The sequence below is a fragment of the Trachemys scripta genome, chromosome 10 (assembly GCF_013100865.1).
Source record: "Trachemys scripta elegans isolate TJP31775 chromosome 10, CAS_Tse_1.0, whole genome shotgun sequence".
In the NCBI taxonomy this organism is placed as follows: Eukaryota; Metazoa; Chordata; order Testudines; family Emydidae; genus Trachemys; species Trachemys scripta.
Window position 1 is genome coordinate 77,326,435 of NC_048307.1, and position 19,509 is coordinate 77,345,943.

General features: G+C 40.8%; 1 protein-coding gene across 1 annotated transcript in view; it reads left to right on the plus strand.

Annotated features, from left to right (window-relative positions):
- LRRC28 (leucine rich repeat containing 28) overlaps positions 1-18,170 on the plus strand; it is a gene marked incomplete in the record, with an annotated part of 70,383 nt that extends 52,213 nt beyond the window's left edge. Inside the window, 3 exon segments of the mRNA XM_034783128.1 lie at positions 2,186-2,361; positions 5,112-5,271; positions 12,811-18,170. Coding sequence (XP_034639019.1) covers positions 2,186-2,361; positions 5,112-5,271; positions 12,811-12,883 — 409 coding nt within the window.
- Positions 18,171-19,509: the final 1,339 nt, after the last annotated feature.

Here is a 19,509-nt window from a genome sequence, read left to right on the forward strand (position 1 = left end):
AAAAATCTAACATAAAAGAAACTCCACTTGCTGGTAGCACACTCATCTCCTCTTCTACAGGGTAACTGTTAACGGTATAAGGAACAACGTGCTCAAATAGAGTTAATAATGTACTGAATGGATGTTGAAATGGTATACTAATTCTCTGCTAAAGCATTTCTGTGTCCTTTGCAATAGTAAGCATTAGTGGTTGGTGTAAGGTCTTCACTGGTCAGGTAAACGGATTAGAGGCCTGGAATGAAGATATGGTTGTTTAATGCTTTATCTGGTCACTGTCTGGACAGGAAAACTGATGACTTGTTGCTAATTTAAAGCTAAGACTCTGAAAATAAAATGTAAATTACATTGCTCAAGTAATGAATCCATGAATTCTGTTGTCAGGCTGGCTGAAATATCACCTTTATATATGTGGTGATCTCAGCACTTGAAATTTTTGTTTTCACTTTCCCTGGATTGGATTTGCTGTTCTTCCATTGATCGATTTACTGTTTTGATCCTGTCATTCCTTCTGAACGTATATGATCATAGTTTTACTCCTGTGGTATATTTACTAAAGTGTTCTGCAACTCCACTTTTAACATGGAGTTTTAGTTTTTCCTAGCCACACAGAGGATCACTATATGCGAGAAGGGGGATGGTATTTTTTCTCTTTCTTACATCATGGCGTTTTTTGTGCATCCCTCATGCCTATTAATAACCAGTTATTTATTCTTACGGCAGTATTTTTCCTCCTGACATGTCCTGGCAGAAATTTATACAGTTGTCCCCTTAAACATGCTACCATTCTATTTTGCAACTTTGGGGGATGGAGAGGTGGCTATTAATAACCTAGGCCATAAAGTAGATGTGAGGCTCAGTTGATATTGAAGTAAGTATTCAGTGCATTTTACCTGTGTTATCTATTGAGGTTAATAGGGGATTGATCAGCTAAATTCAATTCCTCACACCAGAACATTTCCCTTCCTTTGTATTTACTGAAAGATCCTGTATTGTAGGCACAGGTTGTTGAGGCCTGACGTGATACATTTGATTTTTTTATTTCCTGACTTTCCTCCGTCCCATCAATACTTTGTAAGGAAGAATAAATATTGACTGAAGTCAGTGGAGAGGTTTGTCAGTCTGCTGCTTGATGCTGTGTTCCATTCATCAGTTCTCCTGACACTTTCATCCTCTGTCCCGTGGAATTGAAGTTCCTTGTTATCTAGGACGTGGAGTTGTGTTTTTTTTTTTTTTCTTTCCTTTTCTTTGTTCAGGTCTATTGAGACCAGGTAAAGAAACCAGATCCTAATACCTGGACAAGTTGACAATTTAGTTACTTTGCCCCTTTTCTTGTTCTGTTTGTTAGATCTGACCTTAACAAGGCTGCTCTTTTGCTTCCAATTTTTTAGCTGTTATAAACAATACCAATTTTTGTGTCATTCCTGGCTTTTTAATAGTCTGGATAGACTGCAGCAGGAATCAAGTAGGGATTTTTTTTTTTTTTTACCAACAAACTAAACTGCTCTGTTTGGATCCACTGATCCCGAGAACTCCCCTTCTTCTGAACTTGGGCTGGAAAGGGCAGAGTTTGCTGATTTTGCTGGGTTATCTTCTTATTTTCACCAACGTCTTTTCAGGGGAACTCTGGGAGGGGGAAAGCAGCATTCAGTGGCACTTAAAGCACTAAATGCCTTCTGGCTATATTTTGCCTGACGGGTTGTGAGTGGGAAATCCATTATCATTCTGAGCTGGTTGATTCAAAGCACAGAAACCCAATTGTCAGGTAAGACATTGACCCATTAGTAAAATATTTTGTAATAGTAAAAAACAGTTTGTACAGTTCATTTACCGTAGTGTCTGGCTAAACAAGAGGGACTCTGAGGCAAAGCTAGGGACACTAGACTTTGTTAGTCAATGTCCTTGGTTCACCTTGTGGCTCTGTTCTCATTTTTTCTAGGTATTGGGTATTACTTGATTAGTAAAGACCTCCAAATGGGCCACATCTAGCCTGTTACAGGCAGTGAGACTGTGTACTAAATTCATTTCAATCTGAAACGCACACTGTGTACAAGAGTGAGCTCTTATTCTAGGAAGGCAGTGTTCTGTAGAACAGTGTAAAGTGCACTTTGGGCTGATTGCATATTGTTTCCCCATTGGTTACTTTTGTTCTGGCTAACTGCATTCTGAACCGTTTGTATTCCTCCAGCTGTGGCTCCCCTATTCAGGTTTCAGAGGTGAAGCTGCTCTCCTTTTCATCGGGACAGTTAACTGTGTTCCTCCCAGCAGAGGTGAAGTCTATAGGGACAGAGACCGATCACGTGCTGCCTTTGCAAGAGCTAGCCATGAGGACACTCTATAACACCTACTACAGGTTTTTAAAAGGTACTTTAATTGTCTATTCACATCCTTCAGAGTTGGACAAGACCCAGCAAATGCATGGTCTTTTCAGAGGTGACAGTAGCATTTATAGAGCTCTTCAGAGTGCTTTGCAAACATCAGTGTTTTAAAATGTCTATTCCAGCAAATTACATTTAAGTGATCAACAGAAAGGTTTTGGCCCAAAAGACATTGCTAAACGCTGGGCTCCAAAGGTAAAGTGGTGGTTAGAATTTGGAGTGGGGGGAGGGGAGAGAACAATGTAAACGGATGCAGGCTTTTCACAGTCTGCAGTGGAGAAGAAACTGACTTTAATGGGATAGAAGAGGGAGAAATCATTATTCCCGAGGCAAGATTAGATGCATTGTCCAACAATGCAACTCCTTGCCAGGCAGCATGTTCCTAAACTGGCAGACTTGTTATACAGAAGGCAGAAGAAATGTTAGCAGCCGTTGGCCATTTCAGTACAGCATGACAGCTGAGTTGCTTTAGTTCTGCTCCAGTTCACACTCTTTGTTGAAAACCGGCCCCTGGCTCCCCTGGTTATACATCATACTCCCACATGCGATACCAATATTTAAGAGTAATTTGGGGGTTCAGGCTTTGTTAGCTTTGGGAATGTTGTGGATCTGCCATATTCAGTGCTTTGGGAATTTGTGAACCATGGAAGGAGATGTATGTAAAAAGGCTAATCAGGGAAAAGCTTGGACTGGAATTATTGTCGTGAATCATAACCATTGAAGTAGTTCCTTTTGCCAAGAAAAAGTGTACAGTGAAGAGCTGACAGTCTGCTGCTTGGACTTCTCTCTGCCCCAAACATTTTTATTTATTTAGGCCAGTGATGGAAGCCACATGTTAAGAGTGGGCCAAACACAGGAAACTATATTGGAGGAAACAATTCTGCAGTGCTGGGGGGATGAATTAATGACCTGATAGAGGTTGTGTGTTTCTGATTTCTTTTACTTAGGGGAAAAAAACAGGGAGTTGTTCAAATACCAAGATTATAACAGTACAGTGATCATACAGCACAGGGTGCAATTTTCTGTGTACATGTGTGCATGGGTGAAATTCTAATCTCTTTTGGAAGACAGGCTGGGGATTTGGGGCAAAAGGGATTATTAACTTCTCTCCTCTGGAAAGCAGAATTCAGATCTTTAAATCAGAGATGATTGTAATCTTATCTCTTTTCTCATAAAGATTTATCCATGTCACAACCACCACACAGTATGGCAAGACTGTCACAAGCAAGGTTTTAGTTTAGAAAGGCAGGGTAGTGTTGCACAATCAATATGAAGTGTGTTGGCAGGGTGCAGGAAAACTTGTGTAAGATTGCAAGCATTATGGCTTTGGCCAGTGCTTGAGAGATGAGGAGTCACCGATTTTAAGTATCTTCCCTATCCTCAAATTTCTGCACTACAGTTGATTTTGTATCTTTCTAGTCTGGTTATAGTAACCATTATTAAAGGCGATGGGCAACACCTTGGGTGACAGTCAAAATCTGGTTGAGACTGGGGCATCGTCAAGGGCAAACTAGTAAAGCTCAATCCAGACAGGGATGAAATGTGTGGTGGGAAGGAGATGGAGGATGTGGCAGAGGTAATATCACCCTCTTTGGTCCATTATTGGTTGCTCGTGTTTGCAATTTCAAGGGTGGCGTTAGATCCTCAGCTAGTGTTACAAAATCGTATTACCGCAGTGACCAGGCTGGCTTTCCTCGATCTTTGCCTGGTCAGCAAGTTGTGACCTCTTTTGTTAGATGCAGACCATCTTCTGTTATCCAGGCCTTTGTCACCTCAAAATTAGCCTCCTGGATTGCACTGTACATGGGGTTACACTTTACATGTATTTGGAAACTGAGTACGGTGCAAATTCTAGAAGTCTCTTTATTAAATTCTGCCCCTCATCTTGATCCGTTAACACCTAAACTAGTGTGCAGCACTGGCTGCCTCTTTGTTTTCTGTTGGAGTTTCAGATGTTGGCTTTGACTTGTGAAAGTCCCAAGTGGCCTGGGGCCTGCCCAACTGAGAAATCATACTTCCCACAGCTGTAGCACATGGGGGCACTGGAGCCTCTTGGGTATAGAAGAGCGAGATCTGTTGACCTGTGGGGCATATTAATAAGGCTGTGTATTTGCTGCGTCTTTCAGAGATGGCTGTGGGTATGGCTTTGATTATAGTTGGCAATTTTGAATTGCTGGATGATTAATTGTTTGGGGTTTGTATAACTGTTCTGTGCTGCGGGGTGGTTATTTATTGAATTATGTAAAGAAATTGATACTGACTTCCTTCCTAGAATCTTGTATTGTTGAATATTGAATAGCCACTGATTAGGACAGGGAACCTCACTTGAGTTAATAGATCTAATTTAATGACTCACACTTAACTAAATCCTCCACATTTTAATTCTAAGTTTTGCTTGAGTCAGCCAATGCCTCTGTTTAGAAATGTTTTACTGCTTGTAGCATTTGCTTGTAGCACCTTCATCTAGCTGTTTGGGTCAGATTAATCCTATGCCTGCAGTTTTCTGTTAACTTCCCTTGCTTATTTACATTGCAAGTACCATTATGGGCTTCATCTTATTTGCAAATAATTGGCTTTAGTTTACGACTTCTTTGACATGGCCAGATGTTACCGAGAGGATTAGTGAGATATTTCGTATACCAAGGGGTCATGGAACATGTTTACTATGTTGAACCTTATCATGAATTTGTTTTGTTACAATCCAGGATCTTAACTTATGTTTCTTTTCTTCCCTAGATTTCAGCTTCCTGACTCCAATCTCATTACCTAAAAGTCTCTTGGAATTACTGCACTGCCCTCTGGGACACTGTCACCGTTGCAGCCAGCCCATGTTTACCATTGTCTACCCAAAGCTCTTTCCCTTGAGGGAGACTCCAATGGCAGGCCTGCACCAGGGGTAATTACAGAAAATTAGACTGGGGTTTCAGACCTTCCACAGGGGCTGCTTTTGGGAAGAAAAACATCTTTCTGGAGTTTGAGGAATTTTTTTAGCTTGGCGGCCTTAATGGGCTAAAGTCTTTTTTTTTCCCTAAGATCTCCTATCAAAGGGGACACGTCATATTTATTTCTGTCATTTCCCAGGCATGGACCAGCATTTGATTGTGCGTTTACTAACAAGGGAAACAGTAGTCACCATGATACTTGCTGATGGTACTCAGGGTTGTGAGGCACCTTGCTATTGCGTGCCCGTAGCGTGATGAAGCCTGGTCCGTGCCTGCCATGTGTCAGCTTCCCAACTCCACGGGCAACACAAGCACTGCCCTCTAGGCTTTACAGGCCCTGCTGTCACATTACGTTAGCAGTTGGCGCACCGCAGCCCGTGTGTCCAGTCTGTTCCAGTGGACGCTGGTGATATTCACAGATTTGTTGCTTCTGAAGAAACAGTACACCCCAGTTCCACCTCAGATCACTTCTCCGCTTAACATACAGCACGTAGATATGTTTATAGTAAAGTCAAGTATAAGTTTATTTAATAAAGCATAATATTCAAGTAGTAGCAAGTAGAAGTATTGGCAAAAAATGATTACGTATAAAATAAAATCATATATTCTAGAGCCTAAACTTGATTAACAAGATACTCTCATGTCTAACCAATATTGCTCTCCCCAAATCCTTGCATCATTTTGCAGCTGGCTGGCTGTGACCCTCTTTTCATGAGACAAGAATGCTGTCAGCTGGCCTTTTTGCTGAAGGACCCAGCGTCTCACTTTGTACTCCAAGATATACCAGAGCAATTTTTTGTTTATCCATACACAGGACACTCTTCCCCCCTTCTCTCCCCCCCCCCCCACCTGTTTTCTTATTCCTGTAGAATCCTCTGTTGTAGATTTTGAAATCTCTTCTTTTGCTTGTGGCTCAGTATACAAATAGACCTCCACTATGAGGCATCCCAATGCACAAATGGCCAGACAGGGAGATGGGTGTCTGTTACCTTCTGCCTGAAAGGAACACGTCTGAGGTATGTCACCTCTGGTGAACTATTATGCAATTATCTGACCTAATGGATCCGTGTGAAACCCTGTGCCATCTGCCAGTTAGCACCCAGGCGTCCCTGGGTCATATCTTCTCCCTTACATTGGTGCCGTAGGGTTAGCTCCTGCCCAGTTGGCTCCTGTCCAGTTGCCTGGTCAGTGTATGTGTCACCACATTTTCCTTCCCTTCATATGTACAATTTCCATATCACATTCTTGGAGCACTCTCCAACGTAGCAGCCTGGAGTTGGTACCTTTTGTTCTGTGAAACCATGCCAATGGACTGTGCTCTGCTAGGACTCTGGACTTCCTGTGGAATAGGTAAGGCCTTAGCTGCTGACTGCCCACACAATTGCATAACATTATCTTTCTGTGACAGAAAATTTTCCTCAGTGTGAGGAAGGGGATCATTTTTTTTACTTGAGCTATAGGATGCTTTTTATTGCCTTGGCCCGCTTGCATTAACACAGCTCCCAAACCTGTATTGGATGTGTTTGTGAAGAGTTCAGCCATCTTATCAAAGCTAGGACTGGCTTGAACCAGTTTCTCTAATGAGCAACAGAGGGTCCTGTGGCACCTTTGAGACTAACAGAAGTATTGGGAGCATAAGCTTTCGTGGGTAAGAACCTCACTTCTTCAGATGCAAGTGAGTTTCTCTAATGAAATTCTTTTCACTTTATCAAAGCCTCCTTGACAGGCTGCAGTCCAAACCGCCTTGTCAGGCTGTCTGTTTTTGCAGAGGTCTGTACTTGCAGACATAATGTCGCTGAAACCTTCCACAAGCCAGCATTAATAATTTGCCAAACCTATAAAAGACTGAGCTTGCTTTTTGGTTCAAGGTACGGGCCAGTTAACAATGGACTCCGCTTTTAAAGGATTCGAACAAATCTATCCCTCTTCTACCCAGTAGCCTAAATAAGGGACTTTTGGCCTCCCCATCTTACATTTTGTCACTTTTACTTCAAGACCAGCATCTTTGCGTCTCTTCAGCACAGTTCCCACATCATCCTTATGATCTTGCCAGTAATGGCTGAATATTATAGTATCGTTTATGGAGGCATGAGCAAAGCCCTGAAACCTGGCCAAAACTTGATTAACGAGCCTCTGAAATGTGGCTTCTACATTAATTAACTTAAAAGGTAACACTTCAAACTCACAAAGTTCTGAATTGGTTATGAAGGTGAATTTTTTTTTCTGTGCTTCACTGTCTAAGGGGATTTGCCTTTTTTAAAATCCAGAGTCCTTGGTAATTTTGCCCTGCCTAAAATGTCCATTATGTCATTGATTCTGGGCATAGGGTAGGCCCCAGGAACTTGTGACAGCATTAAGCTTTTTTGGGGACCATAACAACTGGAGAAGCCCAGGGATTGTTGTTTGACTCTGTAACTATTCTCATGTCTAGCATGCTTGCTTCCTCCTCGCAAATTTGCTCCTGCATTTTGCCAGTTGTCTGGTATGCTCTGCTGGACACTGGCTGTGGTCCGTCAGTGTTAATCTTATGGACCGTTTTGTGAGTCAGGCCTGACCTGCTGGAAAATACCTGTCGGTGATTTTGCAGCATGACCATATTTGCCTTTTCAGTTAGGTTTAACCCTTCATATCAGTAAATAAATAAATTAATTAATGGAGATATTCTATCTCCTAGAACTGGAAGGGACCTTGAAAGGTCATCGAGTCCAGCCCCCTGCCTTCACTAGCAGGACCAAGTACTGATTTTGCCCCAGATCCCTAAATGGCCCCCTCAAGGATTGAACTCACAACCCTAGATTTAGCAAGCCAATGCTCAAACCACTGAGCTATCCCTTCCCTCCCCCCCTTCCCTGTGCCCTCTAATCTGGTATCACTGTGGCATTCAGTCACCAAATCAATAAGAGGGGCTATCTCACAGTCCTCATCTGCACAGTAAATCTTGTTTACAATGGCTTCACGATTGTGGTGTACTTTTAACCTGTTGATTTGCACAGTTGGAGGTGTAACCCCACTGTGGGGCCTTAGTATATTGCAGGTAACATTGCTAACTCTTTCTACCACCTCAGAAGCCTCTTCCCATGAATTGTGCATTTTGTGTTTATTTATAGGAAGTAACACCAGAACCAAATCACCCACATCAAATGATCGATCACAGGTATTGAGATCATACCATTCTTTCTGAGCTGCCTGGCCTTAGAGCAGTAAAACCTCACTAATCCCCATCAGGGATTTTAAATCCTTCCTGAACCTCTGCACATGTTCAGCCACTAGTTCCCCTGTTGCCTCAGTGCCACCCTCCCAGGAATCTCTAAGGCGATCCAGGGGACCTCTGATCTGTCTCCCATACAGATGGTCAAATGCGGCAAACCCTATGGACTCTTGGGGCACCTCCTGCTTAGCAAATAGCAGGCTAACCTTACATCCCAGTCACTTGTCCTCTTGTTTCAGACACTCTCAGCTTAGATTTTTAGGGCCCCATTGAATCTCTAAACAAATCATTTGTTTCCAATACTTCTACATGTACTACTTGAATGTTTGTGTTAAATAAATGTATACTTGATTTCACTATCAACGTATCTAAGTGCTGTGTGTTACGTGGAGAGTGATCTGAGGTGAAACCATTAAGCTGTGGTGTTTTGGTTTTTTGGAAGCAGTGAATCTGTGAATGCTGTGAGTATCCAGTGGATCAGCAGCTGGATACTCCAAGGCGACATGCAGAGGGCTTGTGGGCTGGGGTGTGCCAGTTGCTAACCCATAGATTGACAGCAGGGCCTGCAAGATCTTGAGAGCAGTGCTTGTGTAGCTTATGGCCAGTGGAGTTGGGGAGCTGCCCCCAGGAGGCACAGACAAGGGTTTCTCATGCGGAGGGCAGGTAGTTTGAGGTGCCTCACAACTCTTGGTACCTCCCAGCAAGCATCAGTCTCACCCAGTATAGATTGTTCTTAATCTAAAGTTACCTTATTTACGCATTTATTTACAATAGATTAATTTCCATAAATCTGGAACAGCCTTGAGGTTGACTATTGGCTCTGATGTTGTGGGACTCAACTATTCCTGATAGAACAGCACGTGGGTGATCAGGAAATCCATGGGGAGGGTTTTCTGTGAGTCAGGCAGGAACTATTACCAAACAGCAATCCTTCACCTGGTCTCTTCACCCCTGTACCTGAGGCAAATGCAACCACCAAATAAAATGCCACAAGGCATATTGGTTTCTTTTGCTAAAGGCAAAAATGAAAGCCTGTGGTGGGGGCATTGCAGCCATTATCAGAGTGTATTTCAAATAATCTGCAGCTAAAATGCTCTTCTTCATTATGAGCAAATAAGGGGTGTGCAGTGGAAGGGTGCTGTGCTGAAGATGGTGGTTGCTAGTGAAATGTGATTACAAACAGTTCAGTTTCTATGGTCACAGCAAATGTGAACATGCATGCAAGGCTGTGTAGTGAAGCAGCCAAACCTACACAGTTGTGTTCACTTGCCTGGTAGCATAATGGAACAAGAGATTAAAACTAGGGAGTAATGTTCCTCAGGCAGGTAGAAATGCAGAGTAACTTAATGCTGAACATTGGTCATTTTGTAGTGCTTTTCCAGCACCACCTACTAGCCTGAGCTGGGGTAGGTGCCTAATACATGGGCAGGTGGGATACAGGTTTTAGTGAGAGGTGAGTGAAACCCTCTGTCCTCACAGACCTAACTTTGTTTAAAATTTGAGTTGTACAGAGAAAGGTAATTCTGTTTCACTGAGGCTTTATGAGGAAACTGAGGCAGGTGGGGAGTTTGTTCATTTTCAGACTTAAGTTAGTCATGCTGGTCAATTAATGCACCCATAATTATCAACCAGAGAGAAGTTTAGTATCTTGCCAAGAAGGGAGGTATAGCAACATCATACCTAGGAGCCTGCCTTCTGCCTGGTGTCAAGGGGTGTTTTCAGTCAGTGAGGAGAATCAGCAACAACATCCTAGCTTGGACCTCTCTTGAGCCTTCTCCATAGTTTGTTTTGACTTGAGTTTCTTCCCTTCTTTGTGTCTGAGAGGAGGTTCCATCATAGAAAACACCCTGTGGCTGTGCACCTGGTTAGTGATAAAGCACAGAGAATAAGCATGTGGGTGCTCTATCCCTCCCCTCTCAGGTGGGAATGTCCCTTGCCCATGCGACAATGCCATGTTTATAGGGGCAGTGTGGAGAAATGTGTAGAAATCTTTCTCCATGAAACAGGGCTAATAGCTGAACCATGAGGACATAGGCACATACATAACAAGAATATGAGAACTACTCACAATGCAGTTCAGTATTTTCAGAAATCTAGTTTGCTAACAAGAAATGATGTCATATTTTCTTGGACAAACAAACCTGAGAGCTAGGTTCTCCTTAGAAAAGTTGGTAAACAATTCCTTAGACAGTCTCTTCTTAAACATGGAAAAGAAAAGATAGGCATTAATAGATGTCTTTACTGAGAATGATATTTTAGCCCCATACATACCGGTAATACTAAATTCAGTTCTTGCTCTGTTGAAAACTTGTTAATTTGCCAGTAATTCTTCTGTAGCAGCAAAAGAAAAAAAAAAAGTTTTGTCAGTAGGAAAACTTTAAAGAAGAAAATAAAAAAATCGGATTGCTGATTCAAGCAGATGGTATAATTTTTCTCAAGTTATATGGCAGCCTCTTGTGCTGAGAGTTTGTAGCATAATGCTGCTCTGATTTATGAGCAATACAGCTTTATGAAATGAAAACAACTTGTGCATCTTAAATTTGGACGGCAGCCAGGAAGCACCATAACTGCTATTTTAGAAAAGCCATCTCCTTTCTTAGAAAGCTCTTCTGATTGTAAAGACAGTGCTCTTCAACTTGCTGTTCTGTTGCAATTCTGACTGTCAGATGTTTAAACTCCACCAGCACAAGAGGTTATAACAAGACATAATGGGATGAAATTAAGAAAAAAGTATTCAAGCTGTCAGGAAATTTTTTCCAGGCAGCAAAATGGATTAGTGTGTTTTGTATAGTTTCCTAAGCAAATGATGGACATTTCTTTTCTTGGGACATCCAAAACTAGAGTGGACAAACTGCTGTGCTTTATATTGTATGTAATGATCCTACAGTGGCAGGAGATGGCTGGATTCCTAAAGAGATGGAAGAGACCTAATTTTTATGGTTGCTACAAAACTATGGTTAAGAGTCAATGAACACCTCCAACACAAACCCTTATTTTCCAGGGATTATTAAAATTCTTACTGTGCTGAAACTTTCCAGGCAGATTCTAGTCCAGGAAGAAATTATTGTTGCAAATGTTAAAAACAATACCATATTTTTCCACCAAATTAAGTTTTGCTATGATTCAGTGTACTAATCCCTTACGTTGCCATGCTGAGACTCTAAAATACCTGTTTCATTTAAAATATACATTACTGCCCATTTTTCACTTTTTAGCTAAAATCTCCCAAGTATTTTAGCATATGCACTTACATTGAACACCCATCACCTTCCTGGTCCAGAATGGATTGTCATAGAGTATCCAGCCACAGAACTTTCAGCTGCTGTAGGCTTGTGATGCAAATCCACAGAAATTCAGACTTAAGGATGCTCTGGTGTTCTTATCTTTGCAGCACACATGTTTGGCATGATATTATTATTATTTATGTAATGACAATACTGTGGTTAGGTGCTTTAGAGAGAGATTGGAAGACAAGATCCTTATCCTAAAGAGTTTACCATGTCCATGTACAACATAGAAACATAGGGTGGGGAAGCTGGGGGTTTGAACAGTTAGCACATCAATTTTTGTTTGTCTATATAATTTTCCTCTGCTGGGAAGACTAGCATTTATTTGCCTCTATGATAAAATGTATTGGGGCTGAGGGTTATGGAAGAGAGTGCTCAGAAAAGGTGGACTGGGTTTCCAATTTAAGAGGCTGTGTAAATCTGTTTCCCTACAATAACATGGGCAAAGTGTCAGTCTTGGTTTTGTGGATTAAAAATCAACTTCAGCGTTACCTAAGCAGGAGGTCAGGTCATTAGTGAGGTTATAGGGGGAGAGAGTTTCAGTTGAAGGAAGTGAAATTGCCCCTTCATGTGGATTTGTACGGCACTTAGCCCAACATAACAGCAAAGCCCACTGATCATCCTCTCTGGAGTTCTGATCTCCCCTTTTTTTCTTTTTGGTTTCTTGTAGACTCACTCAAACCTACTGTTGGCTGTCAGAATTCAGTTATTTCATGCTTGCAAGCAGTAATTTAAACACATGAGAGAAATGGAATTCAAAGGGTTCTCTCCTCTTAGCCATTAAACCTACTGGCAGTAACACTCAGCAAAACACTGTGCAGAAAGAAAAAGCTCTTGCTGTTTTCACAAACCAAAATTAAAAATCTTCTGTTTAGATAGTTGGCCAGGGCTTATCCTCTATTTTTACAGTCCAAAAAAATTGTCTGCTGTGAAAGGTGGCCAGTTACTTTAATCCTGAACTGACAACTGTTTTTTCTATCCTTTTTTTTTTTTTCCAGGCGGCGAACTGTTAGTTTTGTGGCATACTGCTGCTCCACCCAGTGTCTGCAGACTTTTGACCTACTGAGTTGATAAACACTTAAAGCTACTCAGGAGCGTTGCCAGCTTAAAGCTGCATTAGACTGTGTATCTCGTTGGTACTGGAATCCTGTGTGTTTGTGTACATGTGTGCATACTCCAAAATAGCAGAAATGCTCAGTCAGGACACTAAGAGGCACTTAAATCCTGCCCTATCAATTTTGGATGAGCTGCAAAAACTTTTTGGAAATGTAACGATCAAGCTTTTACAAGTATTAACACCCTTGTTCTCCTCCAGGACAACATATAAATCAAACTAATTCAAGGGCCTCAGTCTCCAGTATTTTTTGTTAGTGTTTTTCACATGTGGAGCTACTTAGGTTGATATTTCATGTCATTTAAAGATGTTTTAGTTCTTGAACAGTGTTAAATGGACACATAATTTAAAAAATATATCTCCCGCATGGCAGCCCAGTTTTCACTTGTTACTTGTAATTTTCTCCCACTATCACCAGGATTAGGGGTATACAGGCATGCAAGGATGGCAGCAATTTAAGGATCCCAGTTACATTTGTGTGCCATTTTCTGTTCCCTGCCCCCACTCCCCTCAATAGTTTCCCCATCAAAGAGCTCTTACGGCAGTAGATTGAGCCTTTGCATCTGACTGATGTGTTCAAATCCACCTACTAAAAGCAGTACCTTCCTTCCAGACATCACTGCAAGACACAGCCTCTGCTGGAGGAGTGGGGGGTGAGCAGGGAGAACTCAGCCTGCTTTTGAAGTGAAGGCCTGCATGGAGCTGCTCTCTCAGGTTCTAGGAGATCAGTATCTTTGTTTGTCACACTGATTTATTTTTGAAATAGCTGCCATCTTGCATGAAAAAATCAGAGAGATACATACATATTTTCCATATTTATTTTCCGTCTGCTGACGGAAATCCTGGAGTAGTTTGAGAGGTGAACAGTGAGTCCTGTAATCTTGCTGAGAGCTGGCCCCTGTATCTCTGGGTTCAAGGTTTGACTGATTTCCAAAACAGCTTGTCACGTATCTTAACATTAGAGGAGTATGAGAAAAACATACACGCATTCTCAAATATCTTTACAAAAGGTCTGTAACGTGCTTTTTAGCATGTTTGTGGCAAATGTAACTCAAAACCCTATTTATTACTATCTTGGTGGGGGGTCATTTGTTGATGGAATATTTTCATTACAACTACAGTACAAAGGGCAGAAGCAGGCCCAAGATGTCTGTGATTTATATTTTTAATTTTAAACTAAAAATGTAGGCCTTTTGGTCTGTTCTGCAATATATTTTTATTAATACATTGTGTTCATGATTAGTTTAGTTTTTAACCATAACTTACTTGGGGACTGAACACAATGTTCTTCGTCGTAAGTAGTTACATGCTGAAATAGATCTGCATGGAACAATTTGATGATATAAAAATGGCAAGATAAAGAGACTTACTTGGTAACGTATTAATATACGCAGTGGTGAGGAAAATGTATACCTGGAAAGAGTCGCATTTTAAAATGCTTCGCAGTTGCCAAAACAAGCATCTGTTTCTACTGCAGGTTTGCTGTGAACTGTTGAAATAAATGGAGCATCCTAAGTATTTCAAACGTCACTAGAAGGGCAGTTTTTGAGAGCAGGATTCTTAGGTAGGTTGTACCCGTTACTTATAACAAAGTGCACGGGTTCTCTTCAGCTGGTTTTATGGCGTTGAAGTTGCTGCCACACATCAGAAGATTTATGCTTTAAGGAGTGCAGATATCACCTGCAGTTCCTGATAAATGGAACTTTCTATAATAAAGCCCTTTTGACAGATCCACGTTCAAGTGGGAAATGAGCCCATGTCCAAACATCCTCTGTGCTGTTGGATTTCTTCTCCTCTGTCCTTTCATTAGTTTGTCTTGTAAATCCCAACTGTGGGATTTCAGATATGTTGTCTCAGTCATTGGGGATCAGGATAAAGGCAGCAAAGTGGTGTTGAGCTTTTCTTCCATTCTGCAGGACAGGACAAGTTTGAGTTGTAAGTTGCCCAAGTTCAGAGTATCCCTAAATCAGCAGATTGAAAATTCAGAAGAGTGGCACAGATTCCTGTGTTTAATGGCCGGCACTTTGCACTATTTAATTTGCCACACAATGGAGTGTGAGGTATTATATAGCTTTAAAATAGATCTAGAATGTATCAACCCAGGCATAAAAAAAAATCCTTTGTGTAAGAGAATGCATGCGACATGCTCATTTGAAATTCAGAACAACTGGTTCCCAGGCACTTGCTTTCCCTAAAGTACTAGTGGACTGAAAGACAACACTGTAAAATGTTTTGACAGTACAACCACTGTGGAATTGGAAATTATTATTATTGTTTCCATGCTTTAATAGATCAGGAAAATAAATGATTAATTTTCATTTTTTACATTTTCCTTTATACTGCAGATTTTATATTGAGTTAACTGGTTGATTTTTCTCTTCTCAATGTTAAAAGCACATAGACTTGGAAGTACCTTTTTATTTTAAGCAAAGATCAACCTATAGGAAAGTTTAGCTAAAAGATAGCATTGTTCTGGTTTAGTGTAGATCACATGATAAGAGAGCTTATTGTTGTTTCCATAACTTACTGAAAGGTGTGAATTACAAAGTGTTTTATTCAGTTCATCAGTCTCTTTATTGTTAGCAAGTGCAGTCCAGCATAATACAAGCATACTCTGTAAGAAGCTGAAGCTTCACCTAATATATTATAAAGTAATACTACAATGATTCCAGTCTTCAGTGAATAAAATATATTTATTTTGTGTAGCCAAAATGTGACAGTGTAAGTTTTTTCTTTTATTAGTGATACTGAAAGAAAGTCACAATTATGGACAGGAAAAATAGCTTAAATTCATGTTTATCTGATCACTACTGATACAGCCTCTTTTTGTATTAAGCTACATTTGGGTGGCGAGTCCATAGTTTAAAATAATTTAACCCCCCTGCTTTGTCCAATTTTTATCAGATTTTGGTATCTGTCTTCAGTGTTGTTTCAAACTGGCCAATGTGAAGAACAAACTGTGCAAACTCAGAGGGCACAGTTATATTGCTGGTTGGATGGTGGGCCACCAATTTTACAATAGAGATTCCCACTTTTGTGGGATCTCTCTCGAATGCCATGGGTTTTCTAGCTCAGCTTCAGTTGCGTGGTGTTTCCAGTCTAGATCGGGTTGTGCGGAGGTTACCCACCCCTTGATCTTTATACAACTTGGTTCTCTCACTAGTTGTCCCCAATATAGTTCCTTTATTACAGTTTTTAAGGATGTGTGAGTGGTGTCTTAAAATAAAAATAAGACCTCATCTCCTCGTCCAAGGAACAACATCATTTTTGCTTTGTTGTTTTTTGTAGGATTTTCCCTCTTCTGTGTGTTTTTTGTCTGTCAGGATGACTAGTCAAATATATTAATACTTCAAAAAAGTGGGGAAGAATATTTTTTCAGCTAATATTACTTTAAAAGTGGTAGTTTCTGATGAAAAATGTAGAACACATGAAGTTAACATGGGGAGTATCAGAATATAAACAAAGATCACATCTAGCTTAGCTCACATGAAGTGCCACTGTTAATCTTGCAAGCCTGCAGATGCTGGCTGCTGGTCTTTTAATAAAGCCAGCTTTTTGTTCAATCACTGAGCAAGTGGGGGATCCACTGCTTTTAATAAAGCATTCCAGTTACCTCTTTGCAGTACAGTATGTGTGCGCCATGTGGGCAGTTTCATACTGGGTGAGGTGTGTGCTTGCAATCCTTTACACTGGGCCCTGCACACCTCATCGCCTCTGCCATAGAGGATCAGAATATAAATAAATCTCCTTTATGGAGAAAAAAAGGAATAAATACAAATATCAAAGCAAGTGTTGACCATGACTCATTACGAGTCTGATACTGATCTCTTAGTGGAAATTTTGTCATTAAATTCAAACTTCAATGTGAGCAATATCAGGCCTTAACAGAGAAGACCTGCTCTTTTGTTACCAAGCTGGCTTCAGATCTTGCATATCTAACTCTGCTGAATCTCGTTGTCTGGTATTACAGAGGGGTAGAGGAAAACTTGTGATTTTTTCCCCACTGTAGTAGCAGCATGTTCAGGTTTTACTGGCACTTCAATATCAGTTAGTTGGTTTGATAGTTGCAAGTAGTTGTCTAGGAAACAAACTGGCACGATAAATAATTGCAGCAAAGGACTTGATCTAGATCCCATTGAAGTGAATAGGAACCTTTCCCCTGATGTCAGTGGGAGCTGTATCAAGCCTTAATTGACTAGAGAGAGAAGACTGTTTTACCCATCATTATATTGCTTGTGAGAGTTAGGGCTTATATTTTCCTCTTTCCCTCATCTTAATACTGATAAAGGATATCACCACTCAAGTCATTGCAAAATATAAAGTTATAATTGATTTGTGTTTGAAACTGCTGAGTAACTTGAACACAGGAGTTTTACTACTTTGTATTACAAACCTGTGAGTTCAAAGGTTTTTTTGGAAGGAAATGGCAAGATTCCTATGAGGCTTCCATTTTTTTCTGCTGCACTTGTACCCATCTTTTGTTGAGTCTCAAACTGCTACGAAGGTTTGGACAACAGCTGAGCTTGTTCCGTGTACGTTTATAGAGTATAATGTATAGCTTCTGCACTGTCTTAACCAAATGTCAGCTTGTGGGAAAATGAGTTTTGCTGGATGTTTAAATTAAAGTCAGTGGTGAAATTTATTGTACATGTTGGTTAATAAATTATATTTTTGATAGTATCACAGTTTACTAAAACTAACAACTTCTGTTGCTGTAACTGTTATATTAGAACAGAATGTGAAAATAATTATACTCTAGTTCATTTGCATAGTGCTTAGCTAAAAAGTCTCCAACCCCCAGGCTTATGGGGGAAAACACTTGAAAAATATTTTTAATAAGTCAGAAACACCTTTTCAGTTAACCCCTTGACTCAGCAGATAACATGGTTTCTGTCATACAATCACATCTGCAGTTCAAGTGCCAAAATTAAGTCCATGCAGTAAGATGCTAATTTGAAATGTTTTACAAGTTAGCTGAAGAAAAGTAACTTTTCATAGGTCTTCATTATGGGTCATCACAGCCTGGCCATGGATATATTTCCTCTGGTTCATATTGCTTTCCAAACAACGTGCAGCAACTTTCCGTGCCACTGAATAAGGATGAAGGTGCTGAAGACAAGCGGATGTTAAGCGTCTATAATTCCAGTTGCTTCACTCTTTACTGTGCTGTGCAGAGTTTTGTTTCTGTATGTGAAGCTGTCTCCAAATCTTTTATGAAGTTATTAAAGTTGAATATTGACTGAATTATTGCACTGTGCGTTATGTCAATACTAGCACATTTGCTGTGAAAATGAAACCTACGTAGTGGAGGTGACTGCTTACTCTTAAATTATCTTTAATCAGTGTCTTAGAGGGACTACGGTATGATCCACTCAAATTATATTAATGTCTACTGGGTAATAAGTTTGATTTAGAGATTTGGATAGATAACTATCTATTTCTCGGATAGATAACTATCTATTTCTCACTGCAGCCCTGCGATGTAGGTACATTTACAGAGTAGTGTGCCCAAAGCCTGATGGTCTCTGAGTCCCTTAACAAATCAACAAAAACCCTTAAAACCATAATTTGCCATGGGACGTGTCCCAAATAAATTGGAATGGAACAAAATGAGAGAACCAAATATCCCGACCCTTGCAATGAAAACACTTGGCATAAATAGACATTTTAAGTTGAAACAACATGTATACTGTGGCTGAATGAGCTAGCCTGTGCTGCGGGGAGACTCTCAAGCCCTCACCTGGAAAGGCACTGGCTAGACTAGAGCATGACTGTTGTGTTTGTCAGTATTTAGGGGGATCCTGTGTAGTGATTCTGGAAGCTAGAGAGCCACAGACAACCAGAGTGTCTATACCCCCAGCCTCAATGAATCCCTTCTATATTGTATGGAGTCCCTGTCTCTTCCCTCTGCATGAGACCTATTTATCTTCTCATGATTCTTCCTGGGAATGGTCAACTGTGTCAGTTCTGTCACTCTCAGCTGCCACAACAAGTGAGACAGCAACAAGCCTCCCACCGAGTCGGACAGGTGCTATGTTATTTAAAGCATTGAATATCTAAAAGTGAAGCCTTGAAACATGCTCGTCGGGCAGCTGTTGCTTGGTGTAGACATCTCCCACCTAGTCACAGACCTGAGTTTTTGCAAGACATTGCTTCAGTCACAAACTAAAAGGAACTCCTTGGTCTCCGTATACCACCAAAGTGATTGACTTTCTGAGGGTGCCTCCTAGGTAGCTGTAGGGGACTGGCACCATCTCAAGCACCCTGACGCTATTTTGCATGGTAATGAGGAATGTCAATATTGACAGACTCTTGCTGCAAGGTCCCCTGTCAATCATGGCTGGCTGCCTATCCATCTGACTGAATGAGTGGCTGCTGCTAAGGGCCTCCCATACAGAGCATGTGGAGAGCGTTGTGAGGAGAGCAAAAGGTGAAACATCTTGGACAGAAGATAGAAAAAATATTCTAGCAAATGTCATCATGGAGCTTTCAGCAAAATGACCCTTTTGATGCATTCCCCCAATGTGATTTAATATGACAGTTTGAGCAAAAGGCAGAATGTTCCGTAAGAGTGAAACAAAAG